The following is a 24591-nucleotide window of genomic DNA, read 5'->3' on the forward strand; positions in this document are numbered from 1 at the left end:
CTGTTGCCAGGCAGAACTCCGGCCACCGCCTCCCTCACGTGACCTCTCCCCCCTCCCCCGCCCCCTCCCACGCATGCGCCCCGAGCGCGCGGCCGCCGGCCAATCAGCGCCGAGCCCCGGGGGAAGGTGGGAGGGGCGGGGCGGGAAGGGGGAGCAGCCGACCAATGAGAAGCGGGGTTGGGGGGGGCGGGGAGGGACCGGGCGGCTTCCACCAATGGGCGGGCGGCGCGCGGCGGGCGGCAGCCAATGGGAGGGCGAGGAGGCAGATTTGAAGCCGGGCTGAGGCGCTGGGGGGGGCAGACGGCGGCGGGAGGAGGAGGAGGGAGAAGGTGCGCGGCCGGGGGCGGCCCCCCGAGGCCTTGAGGGGGTCGGGGGGGGTCCCGCAGGGTTTGGGGGGGTCCCCGGGGCCTTTGGGGGGGCCCCAAGTTGTGGGGGGGGGCCCCCGGAGCTTGAGGGGGGGGGCAAGGTGTTGGGGGGCCCCCCCGCGGCCGTTGGCGGGGGGGGAGGCCCAAGGCCTTAAGGGGGCTCAAGGCCTTGGGGGGGGGGGGGGCAAGGTTTGGGGGTGCCCGGGGCCTGTGGGGGGGGGTGTCCCTGGGGCCACTTGGGGGTCCCCAAGTTTGGGGGGGGGTTCCCCAGGTGTTGGGGGGGGGGGGCTTTGTGGGGGGGGGAGGGTGTCCCCAATTTTTGGGGGCGTCCCCGGGGTGACTCCTCTGTGCCCCCCCCCCCCCCCCCCCCCAGGATGTCGCAGAAGGAGAACGTGAATCCCGGCCTGGCCAAGGTGACCCCCCCCGCGCCCCATAGATGTCTGCTGAGCCCCATAGACGCCCCTGTGCCCCATAGACGCCCCCCAGAGACTCCTGTTCCCTATAGACTCCCCTGTGCCCCATAGATCCCCCCCAGAGACTCCTGTTCTCTATAGGCCCCTCTGTGCCCCATAGATCCCCCCTAGAGACTCCTGTTCCCTATAGACTCCCCTGTGCCCCATAGATCCCCCCCTAGAGACCCCTCTGTGCCCCATAGATCCCCCCCTAGAGACCCCTCTGTGCCCCATAGATCCCCCCCTAGAGACCCCTCTGTGCCCCATAGATCCCCCCCTAGAGACCCCTCTGTGCCCCATAGATCCCCCCCTAGAGACCCCTCTGTGCCCCATAGATCCCCCCCTAGAGACCCCTCTGTGCCCCATAGATCCCCCCCTAGAGACCCCTCTGTGCCCCATAGATCCCCCCCTAGAGACCCCTCTGTGCCCCATAGATCCCCCCCTAGAGACCCCTCTGTGCCCCATAGATCCCCCCCAGAGACCCCTCTGTGCCCCATAGATCCCCCCCAGAGGCCCCTCTGTGCCCCATAGATCCCCCCCAGAGGCCCCTCTGTGCCCCATAGATCCCCCCCAGAGGCCCCTCTGTGCCCCATAGATCCCCCCCTAGAGAGCCCTCTGTGCCCCATAGATCCCCCCCTAGAGAGCCCTCTGTGCCCCATAGATCCCCCCCAGAGAGCCCTCTGTGCCCCATAGATCCCCCCCAGAGAGCCCTCTGTGCCCCATAGATCCCCCCTAGAGAGCCCTCTGTGCCCCATAGATCCCCCCTAGAGAGCCCTCTGTGCCCCATAGATCCCCCCCTAGAGAGCCCTCTGTGCCCCATAGATCCCCCCCTAGAGAGCCCTCTGTGCCCCATAGATCCCCCCCTAGAGAGCCCTCTGTGCCCCATAGATCCCCCCCTAGAGAGCCCTCTGTGCCCCATAGATCCCCCCCTAGAGAGCCCTCTGTGCCCCATAGATCCCCCCCTAGAGAGCCCTCTGTGCCCCATAGATCCCCCCCAGAGGCCCCTCTGTGCCCCATAGATCCCCCCCAGAGGCCCCTCTGTGCCCCATAGATCCCCCCCCTAGAGGCCCCTCTGTGCCCCATAGATCCCCCCCCTAGAGGCCCCTCTGTGCCCCATAGATCCCCCCCCTAGAGGCCCCTCTGTGCCCCATAGATCCCCCCCCTAGAGGCCCCTCTGTGCCCCATAGATCCCCCCCCTAGAGGCCCCTCTGTGCCCCATAGATCCCCCCCCTAGAGGCCCCTCTGTGCCCCATAGATCCCCCCCCTAGAGGCCCCTCTGTGCCCCATAGATCCCCCCCCTAGAGGCCCCTCTGTGCCCCATAGATCCCCCCCCTAGAGGCCCCTCTGTGCCCCATAGATCCCCCCCCTAGAGGCCCCTCTGTGCCCCATAGATCCCCCCCCTAGAGGCCCCTCTGTGCCCCATAGATCCCCCCCCTAGAGGCCCCTCTGTGCCCCATAGATCCCCCCCCTAGAGGCCCCTCTGTGCCCCATAGATCCCCCCCCTAGAGGCCCCTCTGTGCCCCATAGATCCCCCCCCTAGAGGCCCCTCTGTGCCCCATAGATCCCCCCCCTAGAGGCCCCTCTGTGCCCCATAGATCCCCCCCCCAGAGGCCCCTCTGTGCCCCATAGATCCCCCCCCTAGAGGCCCCTCTGTGCCCCATAGATCCCCCCCCTAGAGGCCCCTCTGTGCCCCATAGATCCCCCCCCTAGAGGCCCCTCTGTGCCCCATAGATCCCCCCCCAGAGGCCCCTCTGTGCCCCATAGATCCCCCCCCTAGAGGCCCCTCTGTGCCCCATAGATCTCCCACCGTATAGATTCCCCCCCATAGATCCCCCCTGTGCCCCATAGATCCCCCCCATAGACCCTTCCTCTGCCCCATAGACCCTTTGTGCCCCATAGATCCCCCCAAAGACCCCCCCACCCCATAGACTCTCTTGTGCCCCATAGAGCACCCGTGCCCCATAGGTGTCTTCACCCCATAGATACCATAGAACCCCCGAGCCCCACAGATCTCCCACCCCGTAGATACCCCTTGTGCCCCATAGGTCCCCCCCACCCCATAGAACCCCTGTGACACCCCCCACCCCCCCCTTTTGTGCCGGCAGTGTGGGGCGCTGACCCCCCTGGCCCCACAGCGGGTGCCCCGGAAGGACCCCCCCACCTCGGACGCCCCCAACCGGAAGGGGGGGACCCTGCCAGGTACTTGGGGGGCTGGGATCGGGGGTGGGGGCCAGTTGTGGGGCTGGGACCCGGGGGGGGGGGGGGGGGGGACGACAGTTGGGGGGCTGGGATGTAGGGCTGGGGAGAGAGTTGGGGGGCTGGGATCCGTGGGGCGGGGAGGGGGGCAGTTGTGGGGCTGGGATCTGTGGGGGGGGGGAGCAGTTGGAGGGCTGGGGAGGGAGTTGAGGGGCTGGGATCGGGGGGGGGGCAGTTGGGGGGCTGGGGAGGGAGTTGGGGGGCTGGGATCGGGGGGGGCAGTTGGGGGGCTGGGGAGGGAGTTGGGGGGCCCAGTTGTGGGGCTGGGGTCAATGTTGGGGGGGCAGTTGGGGGGCTGGGGGGGGGGATGTGGGTCCCTTGGGGGGGGGGGGGGGTCACTTGGGGGTCTGTGTGTGTTTCCCCCCCCCACTGACCCCCCCTCTCCCCCCCCCCCCCCAGGCGCCGGGCGGGTGCCCCTGGAGCCCCCCAGCACCCTGCCCCCCCCGGCCCCCCCCGTGTGAGTCTTTGGGGGGGGGCACAGTGGGGGGGGGGGGCACAGGGACCCTGGGGGACACTTCGTTGGGGGGGGGGTCCTGGAGGGGGGGAGGGGGTGCAGCTGCTGGGTGTCCCCCAACTGCCCCCCCCCCCCCCCCCCCCCCCAGCCCCACAACTGCCCCCGGCCCCACGGTTCCCAGCCCCCCAACATTGACCCCCGCCCCCCGACTGCCCCCCCCAAGGGGTCCCAGCCCCCCAACTGCCCCCCAAAGGGGTCCCAGCCCCCAATTCCCAGCCCCCCCCCGTGACCCCAGCCCCCCAACTGCCCTCCCAAAGGGATCCCAGCCCCCCAACTGCCCCCCCAACTCTCCCCTGCCCCACATCCCTGCCCCCCCCAAGGGATCCCAGCCCCCCAACTGACCCCAACTCCCCCCTGCCCCACATCCCAGCCCCCCAACTGTCCCCCCCAGAGGGATCCCAGCCCCCCAACTGCCCCCCCAAAGGGATCCCAGCCCCCAACTCCCCCCTGCCCCACATCCCAGCCCCCCAACTGTCCCCCCAAGGGATCCCAGCCCCCAATTCCCAGCCCACCAAGGGATCCCAGCCCCCCAACTGTCCCCCCAACTGCCCCCCCCAGAGGGATCCCAGCCCCCAATTCCCAGCCCCCCAACTGCCCCCCCCAGAGGGATCCCAGCCCCCCAACTCCCCCCTGCCCCACATCCCAGCCCCCCAACTGTCCCCCCCAAAGGGATCCCAGCCCCCCAACTCCCCCCTGCCCCACATCCCAGCCCCCCAACTGTCCCCCCAAGGGATCCCAGCCCCCAATTCCCAGCCCCCAACTGCCCCCCCCAAAGGGGTCCCAGCCCCCCAACCTGACCCCCGCCCCCCGACTGCCCCCCCCAAGGGATCCCAGCCCCCCAACTCCCCCCTGCCCCACATCCCAGCCCCCCAACTGTCCCCCCAAGGGATCCCAGCCCCCAATTCCCAGCCCCCCAACTGCCCCCCCCAAAGGGGTCCCAGTCCCCCAACCTGACCCCCGCCCCCCAACTGCCCCCCCCAAGGGATCCCAGCCCCCCAACTCCCCCCTGCCCCACATCCCAGCTCCCCAACTGCCCCCCCAAAGGGATCCCAGCCCCCCAACTCCCCCCTGCCCCACATCCCAGCCCCCCAACTGCCCCCCCCAAAGGGATCCCAGTCCCCCAACTCCCCCCTGCCCCACATCCCAGCCCCCCAACTGTCCCCCCAAGGGATCCCAGCCCCCAATTCCCAGCCCCCCAACTGTCCCCCCCAAGGGATCCCAGCCCCCAATTCCCAGCCCCCCAACTGCCCCCCCAAGGGATCCCAGCCCCCAACTGTCCCCCCAAAGGGGTCTCAGCCCCCCACCGTGACCCCCACCCCCCAACTGCCCCCCCCCAAGGGATCCCAGCCCCCCAACTGCCCCCCCAAAGGGGTCTCAGCCCCCCACCGTGACCCCCATCCCCCAACTGCCCCCCCAAAGGGATCCCAGCCCCCCAACTGTCCCCCCAAGGGGTCCCAGCCCCCCAACCTGACCCCCGCCCCCCAACTGCCCCCCCGCAGCCGCACCTTCTCCCTGGAGGACTTCGAGGTGGGGCGGCCCCTGGGCAAGGGCAAGTTCGGGAACGTGTACCTGGCCCGGGAGCGGGGCTCGGGGCTGCTGGTGGCCCTGAAGGTGCTGTTCAAGTCCCAGGTGGAGAAGGAGGGGGTGGAGCACCAGCTGCGCAGGGAGATCGAGATCCAGGCGCACCTCCGGTACCCGGCACGGGGGGCACTGGGGGGCACTGGGGGGGGACTGGGAGTGATGGGGGGGCACTGGGAGGGAATTGGGGGGACTGGGAGGGGACTGGGAGTGATGGGGGGGCACTGGGGGGACTGGGAGGGCACTGGGAGAGGACTGGGGGGCACTGGGAGGGACTGGGGGGCACTGGGAGGGACTGGGGGGCACTGGGGGGCACTGGGAGAGACTGGGAGGGGACTGGGAGAGGACTGGGAGGGGACTGGGGGGCACTGGGAGGGACTGGGAGAGGACTGGGAGGGACTGGGAGGGGACTGGGGGGGACTGGGAGTGATGGGGGGCACTGGGGGGGGACTGGGAGGGCACTGGGAGAGGACTGGGGGGCACTGGGAGAGGACTGGGGGGGACTGGGAGAGGACTGGGAGGGACTGGGGGGCACTGGAAGGGACTGGGAGGGACTGGGGGGCACTGGGAGGGAACTGGGGGGACTGGGGGGGCACTGGGAGTGATGGGGGGGCACTGGGAGGGACCCCCATGTCTGTCCTGACAGTGTGTGGGGCTGTGGGGGTGATCTGTGGGGCTGGGGAGGAATCTATGGGGCTGGAGGGGGGATCTATGGGTCTGAGGGAGAATCTATGGGTCCGGGGGGGGGGGGGTGTATCTATGGATCTGTGGAGGGATGTGTGGGTCCGGGGGGGGGGGGTGGATCTATGGGTCCGAGGTCGATCTATGGATCCGGGGGGGGGAATCTATGGGTCTGAGGTGGATCTATGGGTCCGGGGGGGGGAATCTATGGGTCTGAGGTGGACCTATGGGTCCGGGGGGGTGGACCTATGGGTCCGGGGGGGTGGACCTATGGGTCCGGGGGGGTGGATCTATGGGTCCGGGGGGGTGGACCTATGGATCTGGGGGTGGATCTATGGGTCCGGGGGGGGTGGATCTATGGATCCGGGGGGGTGGATCTATGGGTCGGAGGGGGACCTATGGGTCCGGGGGGGTGGATCTATGGGTCCGGGGTGGATCTATGGGTCCGGGGGGGTGGATCTATGGGTCGGAGGGGGATCTATGGGTCCGGGGGGGTGGATCTATGGGTCCGGGGGGGTGGATCTATGGGTCCGGGGGGGGAATCTATGGGTCCGGGGGGTGGATCTATGGGTCCAAGGGGAATCTATGGGTCCGGGGGGTGGATCTATGGGTCGGAGGGGGATCTATGGGTCCGGGGGGGTGGATCTATGGGTCGGAGGGGGACCTATGGGTCTGGGGGGGTGGATCTATGGGTCGGGGGGCGTGGATCTATGGATCCGGGGGGGTGGATCTATGGGTCGGAGGGGGACCTATGGGTCCGGGGGGGTGGATCTATGGGTCCGGGGGGGTGGATCTATGGGTCCGGGGGGGTGGATCTATGGGTCCGGGGGGGTGGATCTATGGGTCGGAGGGGGATCTATGGGTCCGGGGGGGTGGATCTATGGGTCCGGGGGGGGAATCTATGGGTCCGGGGGGTGGATCTATGGGTCCAAGGGGAATCTATGGGTCCGGGGGGTGGATCTATGGGTCCAAGGGGAATCTATGGGTCCGGGGGGTGGATCTATGGGTCGGAGGGGGATCTATGGGTCCGGGGGGGTGGATCTATGGGTCGGAGGGGGACCTATGGGTCTGGGGGGGGTGGATCTATGGGTCGGAGGGGGAATCTATGGGTCGGAGGGGGTGGATCTATGGGTCTGAGGTGGATCTATGGGTCCGGGGGGGTGGATCTATGGGTCTGAGGGGAATCTATGGGTCCGGGGGGGTGGATCTATGGGTCCGGGGGGGTGGATCTATGGGTCCGGGGGGGTGGATCTATGGGTCTGAGGGGAATCTATGGGTCCGGGGGGGGGGATCTATGGGTCCGGGGGGGGGGATCTATGGGTCCGGGGGGGTGGATCTATGGGTCGGAGGGGGATCTATGGGTCTGAGGGGGACCTATGGGTCCGGGGGGGGTGGATCTATGGGTCGGAGGGGGAATCTATGGGTCGGAGGGGGTGGATCTATGGGTCTGAGGTGGATCTATGGGTCGGAGGGGGATCTATGGGTCCGGGGGGGTGGATCTATGGGTCTGAGGGGAATCTATGGGTCCGGGGGGGTGGATCTATGGGTCCGAGGTGGACCTATGGGTCCGGGGGGGGGGATCTATGGGTCGGAGGGGGATCTATGGGTCGGAGGGGGATCTATGGGTCCGTGCCCCACAGGCACCCCAACATCCTGCGTCTCTACAACTACTTCCACGACCGGCGCCGCGTCTTCCTCATCCTGGAGTTCGCCCCCCGGGGGGAGCTCTACAAGGAGCTGCAGCGCTGCCAGCGCCTCGACGCCCCCCGCACCGCCACGGTGGGACCCACACATCCCCCCGACCCATAGATTCCCCCCCCCGGACCCATAGATTGGCCCCCGGACCCATAGATCGCCCCCCCGGACACACACATCCCCGCTCGGAGTCACCGAACTCCTGCTATGGGAGCTCTACAGGGAGCTGCTGCGCTGCCAGCCCCACACGTTGCCCCATAGATTGCTCCTCAGACCCATAGATTGCTCCTCAGACCCATAGATTGGCCCCCAGACCCATAGATCGCCCCCCCGGACACACACATCCCCGCTCGGAGTCACCGAACTCCTGCTATGGGAGCTCTACAGGGAGCTGCTGCGCTGCCAGCCCCACACGTTGCCCCATAGATTGCTCCTCAGACCCATAGATTGGCCCCCAGACCCATAGATCGCCCCCCCGGACACACACATCCCTGGTCGGAGTCACCGAACTCCTGCTATGGGAGCTCTACAGGGAGCTGCTGCGCTGCCAGCCCCACACGTTGCCCCATAGATTGGCCCCCAGACCCATAGATTGGCCCCCAGACCCATAGATTGGCCCCCAGACCCATAGATCGCCCCCCCAGACACACACATCCCCGCTCGGAGTCACCGAACTCCTGCTATGGGAGCTCTACAAGGAGCCACTGCGCTGCCAGCCCCACACATTGCCCCATAGATTGCTCCTCAGACCCATAGATTCCCCTCCAGACCCATAGATTGGCCCCCAGACCCATAGATCGCCCCCCCGGACACACACATCCGCGCTCAGAGCCACCAAATCCTCTCCGTGGGGAGCTCTACAAGGAGCTGCTGCGTTGCCAGCCCCACACATTGCCCCCCAGCCCCACACGTTGACCCATAGATTGCTCCTCAGACCCATAGATTCCCCTCCAGACCCATAGATTGCCCCCCAGACCCATAGATCCACAGTCAGACCCTCGCCATGGGGAGCTCTACAAGGGGCTGCACTGCTGCCAGAGCCGCCAGCCCCACACATTCCCCCCCCAGCCCCACACATTGACCCATAGATTGTCCCCTGGACCCATAGATTCTCTTCCAGACCCATAGATTGCCACTCAGACCCATAGATTGCCCCCCGGACACACACATCCCTGGTCAGAGCCACCAAACTCCCCCCATGGGGAGCTCTACAAGGAGCTGCTGCGCTGCCAGCCCCACACATTGCCCCATAGATTCCTCTCCAGACCCATAGATTGCTCCTCAGACCCATAGATTCCTCTCCAGACCCATAGATTGCCCCCCAGACCCATAGATCCACAGTCAGACCCCCGCCGTGGGGAGCTCTACAAGGAGCTGCTGCGCTGCCAGCCCCACACATTGCCCCATAGATTCCTCTCCAGACCCATAGATTGCTCCTCAGACCCATAGATTCCTCTCCAGACCCATAGATTGCCCCCCAGACCCATAGATCCACAGTCAGACCCCCGCCGTGGGGAGCTCTACAAGGAGCTGCTGCGCTGCCAGCCCCACACATTCCCCCCCAGCCCCACACGTTGACCCACACGTCCCTCCCCAGCCCCAAATAGAGGAGCCCCCCCACCCCCCAATGTCACCTTCCCTTGCGCAATGGGGGGACTTGGGGCCACTTGTGGGGCAGGGGAAGCACCTATGGGGCAGCGGGGGTTACTTAGGGGGCAGGAGGGGCTACTTATGGGGCAGGGGATCCACTTATGGGGCAGGGAGTGTTATGGGGCGTCCGTTTCCCCCCCCAATGTCACCTTCCCTTGCGCAATGGTGGGACTTGGGGCCACTTGTGGGGCACAGGGGACCGCTTATGGGGCAGGGGGGGCCACTTATGGGGCAGGAGGGGCTACTTATGGGGTGCGGGAGCCACTTGTGGGGCAGGAAGTGTTATGGGGTACCCCTTTCCCCCCCCAGTGTCACCTTCCCTTGCGCAATGGTGGATCTTGGGGCCACTTGTGGGGCACGGGGGGCACTTATGGGGCAGGAGGGGCTACTTATGGGGCAGGAGGGGCTACTTATGGGGTGCGGGAGCCACTTGTGGGGCAGGGAGTGTTATGGGGCGCCCCTTTCCCCCCCCAGTGTCACCTTCCCTTGCGCGATGGTGGATCTTGGGGCCACTTGTGGGGCACGGGGGGCACTTATGGGGCAGGAGGGGCTACTTATGGGGCAGGAGGGGCTACTTATGGGGCAGGGGATCCACTTATGGGGCAGGGAGTGTTATGGGGCGTCCTTTTCCCCCCCCAATGTCACCTTCCCTTGCGCAATGGTGGGACTTGGGGCCCCTTGTGGGGCAGGGGGGGCCACTTATGGGGCAGGAGGGGCCACTTATGGGGCAGAGGATCCACTTATGGGGCAGGGGACGTTACGGGGCGCCCTTTTCCCCCCCCTATTGCCTCCCACCCCCCCCAGTGTCACCTTCCCTTGTGCAATGGGGGGACTTGGGGCCACTTGTGGGGCAGGGGAAGCACCTATGGGGCAGCGGGGGTTACTTATGGGGCAGGAGGGGCTACTTATGGGGCAGGGGATCCACTTATGGGGCAGGGAGTGTTATGGGGCGTCCTTTTCCCCCCCCAATGTCACCTTCCCTTGTGCAATGGGGGGACTTGGGGCCACTTGTGGGGCAGGGGGGGCCACTTATGGGGCAGGAGGGGCTACTTATGGGGTGCGGGAGCCACTTGTGGGGCAGGGAGTGTTATGGGGCGCCCCTTTCCCCTCCCAATGTCACCTTCCCTTGCGCAATGGTGGGACTTGGGGCCACTTGTGGGGCACGGGGGGCACTTATGGGGCAGGGGGTCTACTTAGGGGTCAGGAGGGGCTACTTATGGGGTGCGGGAGCCACTTGTGGGGCAGGAAGTGTTATGGGGTGCCCCTTTCCCCCCCCAATGTCACCTTCCCTTGTGCAATGGGGGGACTTGGGGCCACTTGTGGGGCAGGGGGGGCCACTTGTGGGGCAGGAGGGGCCACTTATGGGGCAGGAGGGGCTACTTATGGGGTGCGGGAGCCACTTGTGGGGCAGGGAGTGTTATGGGGCGCCCCTTTCCCCCCCCAGTGTCACCTTCCCTTGCGCGATGGGGGGACTTGGGGCTACTTATGGGGCAGGGGATCCACTTATGGGGCAGGGAGTGTTATGGGGCGTCCTTTTCCCCCCCCAATGTCACCTTCCCTTGTGCAATGGTGGGACTTGGGGCCCCTTGTGGGGCACAGGGGTTACTTATGGGGCAGGGGGGGTTACTTATGGGGCAGGAGGGGCTACTTATGGGGTGCGGGAGCCACTTGTGGGGCAGGGAGTGTTATGGGGTGCCCCTTTCCCCCCCCAGTGTCACCTTCCCTTGTGCGATGGGGGGACTTGGGGCCACTTGTGGGGCAGGGGGGGCCACTTATGGGGCAGGAGGGGCCACTTATGGGGCAGGGGGGGCCACTTATGGGGCAGGGAGTGTTACAGGGCGCCCTTTTCCCCCCCTATTGCCTCCCACCCCCCCCAGTGTCACCTTCCCTTGTGCAATGGTGGGACTTGGGGCCCCTTGTGGGGCACGGGGGGCACTTATGGGGCAGGGGGTCTACTTAGGGGTCAGGAGGGGCTACTTATGGGGTGCGGGAGCCACTTGTGGGGCAGGAAGTGTTATGGGGTGCCCCTTTCCCCCCCCAATGTCACCTTCCCTTGCGCAATGGTGGGACTTGGGGCCACTTGTGGGGCACGGGGGGCACTTATGGGGCAGGGGGTCTACTTAGGGGTCAGGAGGGGCTACTTATGGGGTGCGGGAGCCACTTGTGGGGCAGGAAGTGTTATGGGGTGCCCCTTTCCCCCCCCAATGTCACCTTCCCTTGTGCAATGGGGGGACTTGGGGCCACTTGTGGGGCAGGGGGGGCCACTTATGGGGCAGGAGGGGCTACTTATGGGGTGCGGGAGCCACTTGTGGGGCAGGGAGTGTTATGGGGCACCCCTTTCCCCTCCCAATGTCACCTTCCCTTGCGTGATGGGGGGACTTGGGGCCACTTGTGGGGCAGGGGGGGCCACTTGTGGGGCAGGAGGGGCCACTTATGGGGCAGGAGGGGCTACTTATGGGGTGCGGGAGCCACTTGTGGGGCAGGGAGTGTTATGGGGCACCCCTTTCCCCTCCCAATGTCACCTTCCCTTGCGCGATGGGGGGACTTGGGGCTACTTATGGGGCAGGGGATCCACTTATGGGGCAGGGAGTGTTATGGGGCGTCCTTTTCCCCCCCCAATGTCACCTTCCCTTGTGCAATGGTGGGACTTGGGGCCCCTTGTGGGGCACAGGGGTTACTTATGGGGCAGGGGGGGTTACTTATGGGGCAGGAGGGGCTACTTATGGGGTGCGGGAGCCACTTGTGGGGCAGGGAGTGTTATGGGGTGCCCCTTTCCCCCCCCAGTGTCACCTTCCCTTGTGCGATGGGGGGACTTGGGGCCACTTGTGGGGCAGGGGGGGCCACTTATGGGGCAGGAGGGGCCACTTATGGGGCAGAGGATCCACTTATGGGGCAGGGGACGTTACGGGGCGCCCCTTTTCCCCCCCCTATTGCCTCCCACCCCCCCCCCCCCCCAACGTCACCTTCCCTCGCGCGACGGGGGGAACTCGGTGGGGGCCCACTTATGGGGCGGGGGGGGGGGGGGGGGCGAGGCCCCCACTTATGGGGCGCCCCCCAACCTGCCCCCCAGCTGATGGAGGAGCTGGCGGACGCGCTGCTCTACTGCCACGGCCGGAAGGTGATTCACCGCGACATCAAACCCGAGAACCTGCTGCTGGGGCTCAAGGGGGAGCTGAAAATCGCCGACTTCGGGTGGTCCGTCCACGCCCCCTCCCTCCGGTAGGGCGCTATGGGGCAGGGGGGGGCGCTATGGGGCAGGGGGGGGGCGCTATGGGGCAGGGGGTGCCCCACAGGGGGTGTTCCGTGGGGCTGGGGGGCAGCTGGAGCTCGACAACTTGGGGTGGGGTGCACATGTATGGCCTTTAAGTGTGGTTTGGGGACAGATCTATGGGGCTGGAGAAGCATCTATGGGGCTGGGGGTGTATCTATGGGGCAGGGGGGTGTATCTATGGGGCAGGGGGTGCCCCACAGGGGGTGTTCTGGGGGGCTGGGGGGCAGCTGGAGCTCACCAACTTGGGGTGCTCCATGCACAGACCCATCTCTAGGATGGTCAAGGGGGGATCTATGGGGCTGGAGAAGCATCTATGGGGCTGGGAGGGGTCTGTGGGGCAGGGGGGTGTATCTATGGGGCGGGGGGGTGCCCCATAGGGGGTGTTCTGTGGGGCTGGGGGGCAGCTGGAGCTCGACAACTTGGGGTGGGGTGCGCATATATCACCCCTAAGTATGGCTGAGGGGGGATCTATGGGGCTGGAGAAGCATCTATGGGGCTGGGGGTGTATCTATGGGGCAGGGGGGTCGCTATGGGGCAGGGGGTGCCCCATAGGGGGTGTTCTGTGGGGCTGGGGGGCAGCTGGAGCTCGACAACTTGGGGTGCTCCATGCACAGACCCATCTCCAGGATGGCTGAGGGGGGATCTATGGGGCTGGAGAAGCATCTATGGGGCTGGGAGGGGTCTATGGGGCAGGGGGGTCGCTATGGGGCAGGGGGGTGCCCCACAGGGGGTGTTCTGTGGGGCTGGGGGGCAGCTGGAGATGAAAGACTTCGGGTGCTCCATGCACAGACCCATCTCCAGGATGGCTGAGGGGGGATCTATGGGGCTGGAGAAGCATCTATGGGGCTGGAGGTGTATCTATGGGGCAGGGGGTGCCCTATAGGGGATGCTCTATGGGGCTGGGGAGGGATCTATGGGGCTGGGGGGCAGCTGGAGCTCACCAACTTGGGGTGGGGTGCGCATATATCACCCCTAAGTATGGCTGAGGGGGGATCTATGGGGCTGGAGAAGCATCTATGGGGCTGGGAGGGCATCTATGGGGCAGGGGGGTGTATCTATGGGGCAGGGGGTGCCCCACAGGGGGTGTTCTGGGGGGCTGGGGGGCAGCTGGAGCTCGCCAACTTGGGGTGGGGTGCACATGTATGGCCTTTAAGTATGGTTTGGGGACAGATCTATGGGGCTGGAGAAGCATCTATGGGGCTGGGAAGGGTCTATGGGGCAGGGGGGGGGCGCTATGGGGCAGGGGGTGCCCCACAGGGGGTGTTCTGTGGGGCTGGAGGGCAGCTGGAGATGAAAGACTTTGGGTGCTCCGTGCACATATCCCCCTCCAGGATGATTTGGGGGCAGATCTATGGGGCTGGAGAAGCATCTATGGGGCTGGGAGGGGTCTGTGGGGCAGGGGGGTGTATCTATGGGGCGGGGGTGCCCCATAGGGGGTGTTCTGTGGGGCCGGGGGGCAGCTGGAGCTCGACAACTTGGGGTGGGGTGCGCATATATCACCCCTAAGTATGGCTGAGGGGGGATCTATGGGGCTGGAGAAGCATCTATGGGGCTGGGGGTGTATCTATGGGGCTGGAGGAGCATCTGTGGGGCAGGGGGTGCCCCACAGGGGGTGTTCTGTGGGGCTGGGGGGCAGCTGGAGCTCGACAACTTGGGCTGCTCCATGCATAGACCCATCTCCAGGATGGTCGAGGGGGGATCTATGGGGCTGGAGAAGCATCTATGGGGCTGGGAGGGGTCTATGGGGCAGGGGGGGGCGCTATGGGGCAGGGGGTGCCCCACAGGGGATGTTCTGGGGGGCTGGGGGGCAGATCTATGGGGCTGGAGGGAGCTCTATGGGGCAGGGTGTGCATCTATGGGGCAGGGGGTGTATCTATGGGGCAGGGGGTGCCCCACAGGGGATGTTCTGTGGGGCTGGGGCCAGATCTATGGGGCTGGAGGGAGCTCTATGGGGCTGGGAATGTATCTGTGGGGCTGGGAGGAGAATCTATGGGGCTGGGGGTGCATCTATGGGGCAGGGGGTATTATCCATGGGGCAGGGGGTGCATCTATGGGGCAGGGGGTGCATCTATGGGGCAGGTGGACGGCACTTCGGGGGGGTGTTTGAGCTCCTAAAGGGCCCGGGGGTCCTTTTGGGGTCTCCCCCCCACGCCATGGGTCCCCCCCGTCGCCGCGCTATGGGGCGCCCCACATGTCCGTGCCCCCCAACCCAGGCGATGCATGCTGTGTGCTATGGGGCTGGGGTAGAATCTATGGGGCTGGGGGCAGATCTATGGAGCTGGGGGTGTATCTATGGGGCTGGGGTAGAATCTATGGGGCTGGGGGCAGATCTATGGAGCTGGGGGTGTATCTATGGGGCAGGGGGTGTATCTGTGGGGCTGGGGGTGCTCTGTAGTGGATGATCTGTGGGGCTGGGGCCAGATCTATGGGGCTGGAGGGAGCTCTATGGGGCTGGGAATGTATCTGTGGGGCTGGGAGGAGAATCTATGGGGCTGGGAATGTATCTGTGGGGCTGGGAGGAGAATCTATGGGGCTGGGGATGCATCTATGGGGCAGGAGGTGTTATCTATGGGGCAGGAGGTGCATCTATGGGGCAGGGGGTGCATCTATGGGGCAGGGGGTGTATCTATGGGGCAGGGGGTGTTATCCGTGGGGCAGGGGGTGCATCTATGGGGCAGGGGGTGCATCTATGGGGCAGGGGGACGGCACTTCAGGGGGGTGTTTGAGCTCCTAAAGGGCCCGGGGGTCCTTTTGGGGTCTCCCCCCCACGCCATGGGTCCCCCGTCGCTGCGCTATGGGGCGCCCCACACGTCTGTGCCCCCCAACCCAGGCGATGCATGCTGTGTGCTATGGGGCTGGAGGGGGAATCTATGGGGCTGGGGGTGCTCTATAGTGGATGATCTATGGGGCTGGGGCGGAATCTATGGGGCTGGGGGCAGGTCTATGGAGCTGGGGGTGTATCTATGGGGCTGGGAGGGCAATCTATGGGGCTGGGAGGAGAATCTATGGGGCTGGGGGTGCATCTATGGGGCAGGGGGTGTATCTATGGGGCAGGGGGTGCTCTGTAGTGGGTGATCTGTGGGGCTGGGGCCGGATCTATGGGGCTGGAGGGAGCTCTATGGGGCTGGGAATGTATCTGTGGGGCTGGGAGGAGAATCTATGGGGCTGGGGGTGCATCTATGGGGCAGGGGGTGCATCTATGGGGCAGGGGGTGTTATCCATGGGGCAGGGGGTGCATCTATGGGGCAGGGGGTGCATCTATGGGGCAGGGGGACGGCACTTCAGGAGGGTGTTTGAGCTCCTAAAGGGCCCGGGGGTCCTTTTGGGGTCTCCCCCCCACGCCATGGGTCCCCCGTCGCCGCGCTATGGGGCGCCCCACACGTCCGCGCCCCCCAACCCAGGCGATGCATGCTGTGTGCTATGGGGCTGGAGGGGGAATCTATGGGGCTGGGGGTGCTCTATAGTGGATGATGTATGGGGCTGGGGTGGAATCTATGGGGCTGGGGGCAGGTCTATGGAGCTGGGGGTGTATCTATGGGGCTGGGAGGGCAATCTATGGGGCTGGGAGGAGAATCTATGGGGCTGGGGGTGTATCTATGGGGCAGGGGGTGTTATCCATGGGGCAGGGGGTGTATCTGTGGGGCTGGGGGTGCTCTGTAGTGGATGATCTGTGGGGCTGGGGCCAGATCTATGGGGCTGGAGGGAGCTCTATGGGGCTGGGAATGTATCTATGGGGCTGGGAGGAGAATCTATGGGGCAGGGGGTGTTATCCATGGGGCAGGGGGTGCATCTATGGGGCAGGGGGTGCATCTATGGGGCAGGGGGACGGCACTTGGGGGGGGTGTTTGAGCTCCTAAAGGGCCCGGGGGTCCTTTTGGGGTCTCCCCCCCCACGCCATGGGTCCCCCCCGTCGCCGCGCTATGGGGCGCCCCACACGTCCGCGCCCCCCGGCAGGCGGCGCACGCTGTGCGGGACACTGGACTACCTGCCCCCCGAGATGGTGGCCGGGGGGGGCCACGACGAGAAGGTGGATCTGTGGTGCCTGGGGGTGCTCTGCTACGAGCTGCTGGTGGGGAGCCCCCCCTTCGAGAGCCCCTCCCACGCCCAGACCTACAAGCGCATCGCCCAGGTAACCCCCGCCCCATAGATTCCCCCCCCCCCGGACCCATAGATTGGCCCCCAGACCCATAGATTGGCCCTCGGACCCATAGATCGCCCCCCCCCGACACGCACATCCCTGGTCAGAGCCACCAAATCCTCTCCGTGGGGAGCTCTATGAGGAGCTGCTGCGCTGCCAGCCCCACACATTGCCCCATAGATTCCTCTCCAGACCCATAGATTGCCCCCCGGACCCATAGATTGTCCCCCGGACCCATAGATTGGCCCCCAGACCCACACATCCCTGGTCAGAGCCACTGAACTCCCGCCGTGGGGAGCTCTACGAGGAGCTGCAGCGCTGCCAGCCCCACACATTGCCCCATAGATTCCTCTCCAGACCCATAGATTGCCCCCCGGACCCATAGATTGTCCCCCAGACCCATAGATTGTCCCCCAGACCCACACAGCCCCGGTCAGAGCCACCAAATCCTCTCCGTGGGGAGCTCTACGAGGAGCTGTAGGGCTGCCAGCCCCACACGTTGCCCCCCAGCCCCACACGTTGACCCATAGATTTCCCCCTAGACCCATAGACTGCCCCTCAGACCCATAGATCGCCCCCCCAGACCCACACATCCCTGGTCAGAGCCACCGAACTCCTGCCGTGGGGAGCTCTACAAGGAGCTGCTGCGCTGCCAGCCCCACACATTGCCCCATAGAATCCTCTCCAGACCCACGGATTGTCCCCCAGACCCATAGATTGCTCCTCAGACCCATAGATTGCCCCCTCAGACCCACACATCCATGGTCAGACCCCTCCATGGGGAGCTCTACAAGGAGCTGCTGCGCTGCCAGCCCCACACATTCCCCCCCAGCCCCACACGTTGACCCATAGATTTTCCCCTAGACCCATAGATTTCCCCCCCCAACCTACATCATCCCCTGCCCCACATATCCCCTCCCACCCCATATTCCTCCCCCTGCCCCGCATACACCCCCCCTGCCCCACATATCCACTCCTGCCCCATATTCCCCTCCCCGCCCCATATACACTCCCCAGCCCCACATCATCCCCTGCCCCATATATCCCACCCCTGCCCCACATCTCCCCCCCCCCCCGACTCTCCTATGGGGCAGACCCATGGCTGGGGGGGTCCCTGACCCACACATTTCTGCCCACAGCTTCCCCTGCGCTTCCCCCGTGGTGCCTGTGACCCCCAAGCCCCCCCCTGGCCCCACATATCCCACCCCTGCCCCACACCCCCACACCCCCCGGCTCCCCGTGGGGCAGCCCCACACCTGTGGGGCTCCCTGACCCACACGTCTCTGCCCCACAGGTGGCCCTCCCTTTCCCTATGGTGTCTTTGACCCCCCAAACCCTCCCGGCCCCACATATCCCACCCCTGCCCCACACTCCCCCATCCCCCAGCTCCCCATGGCTCAGCCCCACACCTGTGGGTCTCCCCGCCCCACACGTCTCTGCCCCACAGGTGGCCCTGCCCTTCCCCTATGGTGCCTGCGACCCCCAGACCTCCCCCCGGCCCCACATATTCCCCCTGCCCCACACCCCCTGGCTCCCCGTGGGGCAGCCCCACACCTGTGGGTCTCCCCACCCCACATGTCTCTGCCCCACAGGTGGACCTGCCCTTCCCCTATGGTGTCTGTGACCCCCCAAACCCCCCCCGGCCCCACATATTCCCCCTGCCCCACACCCCCTGACTCCGTGTGGGTCAGCCCCACACCCGTGGCTCATCCCCACATATGTGGGGCTCCCCGCCCCACACGTCTCTGCCCCACAGCTTCCCCTGCGCTTCCCCCGTGGCGCCCGCAACCCCCAAACCCCCCCCCGGCCCCACATATCCCACCCCTGCCCCACACCCCCACACCCCTTGGCTCCCCATGGCTCAGCCCCACACCTGTGGGTCTCCCTGCCCCACACATTTCTGCCCCACAGGTGGACTGTGCTTCCCCTATGGTGTCCATGACCCCTCCCAAACCCTCCCGGCCCCACATCACCCCCCCAGCCCCACACCCCCCGGCTCCCCGTGGGGCAGCCCCACACCTATGGGTCTCCCTGCCCCACACATCTCTGCCCCACAGCTTCCCCTGCCCTTTCCCCATGGTGTCCGTGACCTCCCAAAGCCCCCCGGCCCCACATGTCCCACCCCAGCCCCACACCCCCCCACCCCCCGGCTCCCCGTGGCTCAGCCCCACACCTGTGGGTCTCCCCGCCCCACACATCTCTGCCCCACAGGTGGACCTGCCCTTCCCCTATGGTGTCTTTGACCCCCCAAACCCCCCTGGCCCCACATATTCCCCCTGCCCCACACCCCCCCACCCCCTGGCTCCCCGTGGCTCAGCCCCACACCTGTGGGTCTCCCCGCCCCACACGTCTCTGCCCCACAGGTGGACCTGCCCTTCCCCTATGGTGTCTGTGACGCCCCAAATCCCCCCAGCCCCACATATCCCACCTCTGCCCCACACCCCCCGGCTCCCCATGGCTCAGCCCCACACCTGTGGCTCTCCCCGCCCCACACGTCTCTGCCCCACAGGTGGCCCTGCCCTTCCCCCGTGGTGCCTGCGACCCCCAGACCTCCCCCCGGCCCCACATATTCCCCCTGCCCCACACCCCCCGGCTCCCCGTGGGGCAGCCCCACACCTGTGGGTCTCCCTGCCCCACACGTCTCTGCCCCACAAGTGGCCCTCCCTTTCCCTATGGTGTCTTTGACCCCCCAAACCCCCCTGGCCCCACATATCCCACCCCAGCCCCACACCCCCCCACCCCCCGGCTCCCCATGGCTCAGCCCCACACCTGTGGCTCTCCCCGCCCCACACGTCTCTGCCCCACAGGTGGCCCTGCCCTTCCCCTATGGTGCCTGCGACCCCCAGACCTCCCCCCGGCCCCACATATTCCCCCTGGCCCCACCCCCTGGCTCCCCATGGCTCAGCCCCACACCTGTGGGGCTCCCTGACCCACACATCTCTGCCCCACAGGTGGACCTCCCCTTTCCCTATGGTGTCTTTGACCCCCCAAACCCCCCCCGGCCCCACATATTCCCCCTGCCCCCCACGCCCCGGCTCCCCATGGCTCAGCCCCACACCTGTGGCTCTCCCCGCCCCACACGTCTCTGCCCCACAGCTTCCCCTGCGGCACCCACAACCCCCAAACCCCCCCCCTGCCCCACATATCCCACCCCTGCCCCACACCCCCCCACCCCCCGGCTCCCCATGGCTCAGCCCCACACCTGTGGCTCTCCCTGCCCCACACGTCTCTGCCCCACAGGTGGACCTGCGCTTCCCCTATGGTGTCTGTGACCCCCCAAACCCCCCTGGCCCCACATGTCCCACCCCAGCCCCACACCCCCCCACCCCCCGGCTCCCCATGGCTCAGCCCCACACCTGTGGCTCTCCCCGCCCCACACGTCTCTGCCCCACAGGTGGACCTGCGCTTCCCCCCGTCGGTGCCGGAGGGCGCCCGCGATCTCATCTCGCGGCTGCTGCGGCTCAGCCCCGGGCAGCGCCTGCCCCTGCGGGGGGTCCTGCAGCACCCCTGGGTCCGGGCCAACTCTCGCCGCGCCCTGCCCCCCAGCGCCCGCTGAGACCCACACTTGGGGGGCGGGGACCCGGCGTGGCCCCCCGACCCGCATACGGGGGGCACGGACCTCTCGACCCACACTTAGGGGGTCTGGACCCTCCCTGCGCCCCACACTTGGGGGGTACGGAGGGTCCCCGCCCCTGCTGCGACCCACACTTGGGGGGCAGGGACCCCGCATCCCCCCCCCCGACCCACATATGGGGGGTATGGACCACTCTGACCCACATATGGGGGTACGGACCTCCCTGACCCACACTTACAGGGTCTGGACCCTCCCTGCACCCCACACTTGGGGGGTATGGAGGGTCCCCGTCCCTCCCGTGACCCACACTTGTGGGGCAGGGATCACACCCCACCCTCTGATTCACATATGTGGGGTACAAACCTCTCTGACCCACATTTAGGGGGTACGGACCCTCCCTGCGCCCCACACTTGGGGGGTATGGAGGGTCCCTTCCCCTCTCCCGACCCACACTTGTGGGGCAGGGACCCCGCATCCCCCCCCGACCCGCATACGGGGGGTACGGACCTCTCTGACCCACACTTAGGGGGTACGGACCCTCCCTGCACCTCGCACTTGGGGGGTACGGAGGGTCCCCGTCCCTCCCGTGACCCACACTTGGGGGGCAGGGATCCCACCCCACCCTCTGATTCACATATGTGGGGTACAAACCTCTCTGACCCACATTTAGGGGGTACGGACCCTCCCTGCGCCCCACACTTGGGGGGTACAGAGGGTCCCTGTCCCTCCTGTGACCCACACTTGGGGGGCAGGGACCCCACATCCCCCCCCCCAACCCGCATATGGGGGGTACGGACCACTCTGACCCACATATGGGGGGTATGGACTGCTCTGACCCACATATGGGGTTACGGACCTCCCTGACCCACGCTTAGGGGGTACGGACCCTCCCTGCGCCCCACACTTGGGGGGCAGGGACCCCGCATCCCCCCCCCCAACCCGCATATGGGGGGTACGGACCTCCCTGACCCACATATGGGGGGTACGGACCCTCCCTGCGCCCCACACTTGGGGGGTACGGAGGGTCCCCCGCCCCTGCTGCGACCCACACTTGGGGGGCAGGGACCCCGCATCCCCCCCCCCCGACCCACATATGGGGGGTACGGACCTCTCTGACCCACGCTTAGGGGGTACGGACCCTCCCTGGACCCCACACTTGGGGGGCAGGGACCCCACATCCCCCCCCGACCCACATACGGGGGGTACGGACCGCTCTGACCCACATATGGGGGGTATGGACTGCTCTGACCCACATATGGGGGGTACAGACCTCCCTGACCCACGCTTAGGGGGTACGGACCCTCCCTGCGCCCCACACTTGGGGGGTACGGAGGGTCCCTGTCCCTCCCGTGACCCACACTTGGGGGGCAGGGACCCTGCATCCCCCCCCGACCCGCATACGGGGGGCACGGACCGCTCTGACCCACACTTAGGGGGTACAAACCCTCCCTGCGCCCCCACACTTGGGGGGTACAGAGGGTCCTCACCCCTCCCGAGACCCACACTTGGGGGGGCAGGGACCCCACATTCCCCCCCCCCGACCTACATATGGGGGGTACAGGCCTCTCTGACCCACACCTGTGGGGTATGGACCCTCCCAAGACCCACACTTGGGGGGCAGGGACCATCTACTTCCCCTCCTGCCCCACAAGTGGGGGTCACAGGCTGCCGCCCCCCCCCTCCTCCCCGCCGTGGGGCGCCCCACATCTCCCCCCAATAAAGTTTTGTGGTTTTATTTCGGTGGCCCCACGTCTATGGGGGGGCGGGGGGGGGCTGTGACCCATAGACACCCCCCTGCCCCATAGATCCCCCCACAGAATCCCTCCCAGACCCCCCCTCTGCCCCATAGATCCCGCTCTGCCCCATAGATCCCTCCTGTGCCCTATAGACACCCCCCTACGCCCCCGCCCCACAGCCCCCCGCTCTGCCCCATAGAATCTCCCTGCTCTGCCCCACAGCTCCTGCCCTGCCCCCCAGCCCCCCCTGCCCCATAGCTCCCCCTCTGCCCCACAGAATCCCCCTCGCTCTGCCCCACAGATCCTGCTCTGCCCCATAGAATCCACCCTTGCTCTGCCCCACAGATCCTGCTCTGCCCCACAGAATCCCCCCCGCCCCATAGATGCTATTCTGCCCCACAGCCCCCCACACCCCATAGCTCTCCCTCTGCCCCATAGAATCCCCCCTCGCTCTGCCCCACAGCTCCCGCTCTGCCCCATAGATCCCACTCTGCCCCACAGCTCCCCCCGCCCCATAGCTCCCCCTCACCCCCCAGCTCCCCCCCGCCCCACAGCTCCTGCTCTGCCCCACATATGCTGCTCTGCCCCACAGACCCACCCCCCGCCCCATAGATCCTGCTCTGCCCCCCAGCTCCCGCTCTGCCCCAGAGAATCCCCCCCGCTCTGCCCCACAGCCCCCCTACAGCTCCCCCTCACCCCACAGATCCCCCCCGCCCCACAGATCCCGCTCTGCCCCACAGAATCCCCCCTGCCCCATAGATGCTGCTCTGCGCCACAGCGTCTCCCCCCGCTCTGCCCCATAGATGCACCCCCACCCCTCAGACACCCTCACCCCACAGCCCCGGCTCTGCCCCATAGAATCCCCCCTGCCCCATAGATCCCGCTCTGCCCCAGAGAATGCCCCCTGCCCCATAGATCCCACTCTGCCCCATAGAATCCCCCCGCTCTGCCCCACGGCCCGCCCCGCCCCACAGCTCCCACTCTGCCCCATAGACCCCCTCACCCCATAGACACGTTCTGTGCCCCACAGCTCCCGCTCTGCCCCATAGATCCCGCTCTGCCCCACAGATCCCACTCTGCCCCACAGAATTCCCCCCGCTCTGCCCCACAGAATCCCCCCCGCTCTGCCCCACAGCTCCCACTCTGCCCCACAGAATCTCCCCCGCTCTGCCCTACAGATCCCGCTCTGCCCCACAGCCCCCCCATAGATCCCCCCCGCCCCACAGCTCCCCCTCTGCCCCAGAGAATCCCCCCTGCCCCATAGATCCCGCTCTGCCCCACAGAATCCCCCCGCTCTGCCCCATAGATCCCGCTCTGCCCCACAGATCCCGCTCTGCCCCACAGAATTCCCCCCGCTCTGCCCCATAGATCCCGCTCTGCCCCACAGAATCCCCCCGCTCTGCCCCATAGATCCCGCTCTGCCCCACAGAATCCCCCCCGCTCTGCCCCATAGATCCCGCTCTGCCCCACAGAATCCCCCCCGCTCTGCCCCATAGATCCCGCTCTGCCCCATAGACACGTTCTGTGCCCCACAGCTCCCGCTCTGCCCCACAGAATCTCCCCCGCTCTGCCCCATAGATCCCGCTCTGCCCCACAGAATCCCGCTCTGCCCCACAGATCCCACTCTGCCCCACAGAATCCCCCCCGCTCTGCCCCATAGATCCCCCTCACCCCACAGAATCCCCCCTGCCCCACAGCTCCCGCTCTGCCCCATAGACCCCCTCACCCCATAGACACGTTCTGTGCCCCACAGCTCCCGCTCTGCCCCACAGATCCCCCCCGCCCCACAGATCCCCCCCTTCCCCCCCGGGGTGCCCGGATGCAACGCGCCGCCCCGGCCCCGCCGCCATCTTTTCCCGCCGCCGCCGCCGCCGCCAGCGCCCGAGATGTGAGTGAGAGACACCCCCCCCCCCCCCAACCCAGCCCCACAGCCCGGCCCCACAGCGCCCCACAGCGCCCCACGGCGACCCACAACCTCCCCCCCCAACCCCCCCCCCCAACCCCCGGCCCCACATCCCCCCCCCCCCTTCAAACCCCAGCTCCCCCCACATCCCCCCCGGGCCCTGCCCCCACCTTGGGAACCCCCCGCCCCACAGCGCCCCACAAGTTGGGGGGGGGGAGGGGGGGGGGGGGGGGTTCGGCCCCACATCTCTTCCCTTCCCCCCCCCCCCCCCCCGTGGGTTATTTTTAGCCGCCGACGCAGGAAAAGGGCGGGGGGAGGGGCGGGAAAAGGGCCCCTCCCCCACGGGCGGGGGGGGGCGGGGGGGGAGGTGTCGGTGTGGGGCAGCCGCGGCTTTCGCTGTGGGGCAGGGCCGCTGTGGGTCGCCGGACGCCCTCGCTATGGGGCGCGGGAGACCTAGAGCCCCTCGCTATGGGGCACAAGGGGGCTGGGGCCCTCGCTATGGGGCACTGGGTCCCCTCGCTATGGGGCACAAGGGGGCTGGGGCCCTTTCTATGGGGCACAGGAGGGTTGGGACCCTCGCTATGGGGCACTGGGTCCCTCGCTATGGGGCACAGGAGAGCTAGGGCCCTCCCTATGGGGCACTGGGTCCCTCGCTATGGGGCACAAGGGGGCTGGGGCCCTTTCTATGGGGCACAGGAGGGCTGGGTCCCTCGCTATGGGGCACAAGGGGGCTGGGACCCTTTCTATGGGGCACAGGTGGGCTGGGGTCCTTTCTATG

At 67.2% G+C, this 24591-nt stretch overlaps 1 protein-coding gene and 1 long non-coding RNA gene across 3 annotated transcripts; one reads left to right on the forward strand and one right to left on the reverse strand.

Moving 5' to 3' along the window:
* Positions 1–310: 310 nt before the first annotated feature.
* On the forward strand, positions 311–20406 carry LOC128901792 (aurora kinase C-like). The gene is made up of 9 exons (XM_054183942.1): positions 311–329; positions 739–778; positions 2923–3016; positions 3473–3530; positions 5087–5278; positions 7487–7625; positions 12262–12410; positions 16417–16591; positions 19995–20406. The coding sequence occupies exons 2-9, from the start codon at positions 740–742 to the stop codon at positions 20154–20156; spliced, it is 1008 nt and encodes a 335-aa protein (XP_054039917.1). The 5' UTR covers positions 311–329; position 739; the 3' UTR covers positions 20157–20406.
* On the reverse strand, positions 19996–21882 carry LOC128901793 (uncharacterized). 2 transcript variants are annotated; one of them, XR_008463523.1, is made up of 4 exons: positions 21768–21882; positions 21015–21444; positions 20538–20695; positions 19996–20219 (listed from the first exon to the last, which is right to left on the reverse strand). It is a non-coding gene; the product is annotated as an uncharacterized LOC128901793 (long non-coding RNA). The 2 variants fall into 2 exon arrangements; XR_008463524.1 differs by lacking the exon at positions 20538–20695 and having other exon boundaries at positions 21031–21444.
* Positions 21883–24591: the final 2709 nt, after the last annotated feature.

The sequence above is a fragment of the Rissa tridactyla genome, chromosome 28 (genome assembly GCF_028500815.1).
Source record: "Rissa tridactyla isolate bRisTri1 chromosome 28, bRisTri1.patW.cur.20221130, whole genome shotgun sequence".
Classification (NCBI taxonomy): Eukaryota; Metazoa; Chordata; class Aves; order Charadriiformes; family Laridae; genus Rissa; species Rissa tridactyla.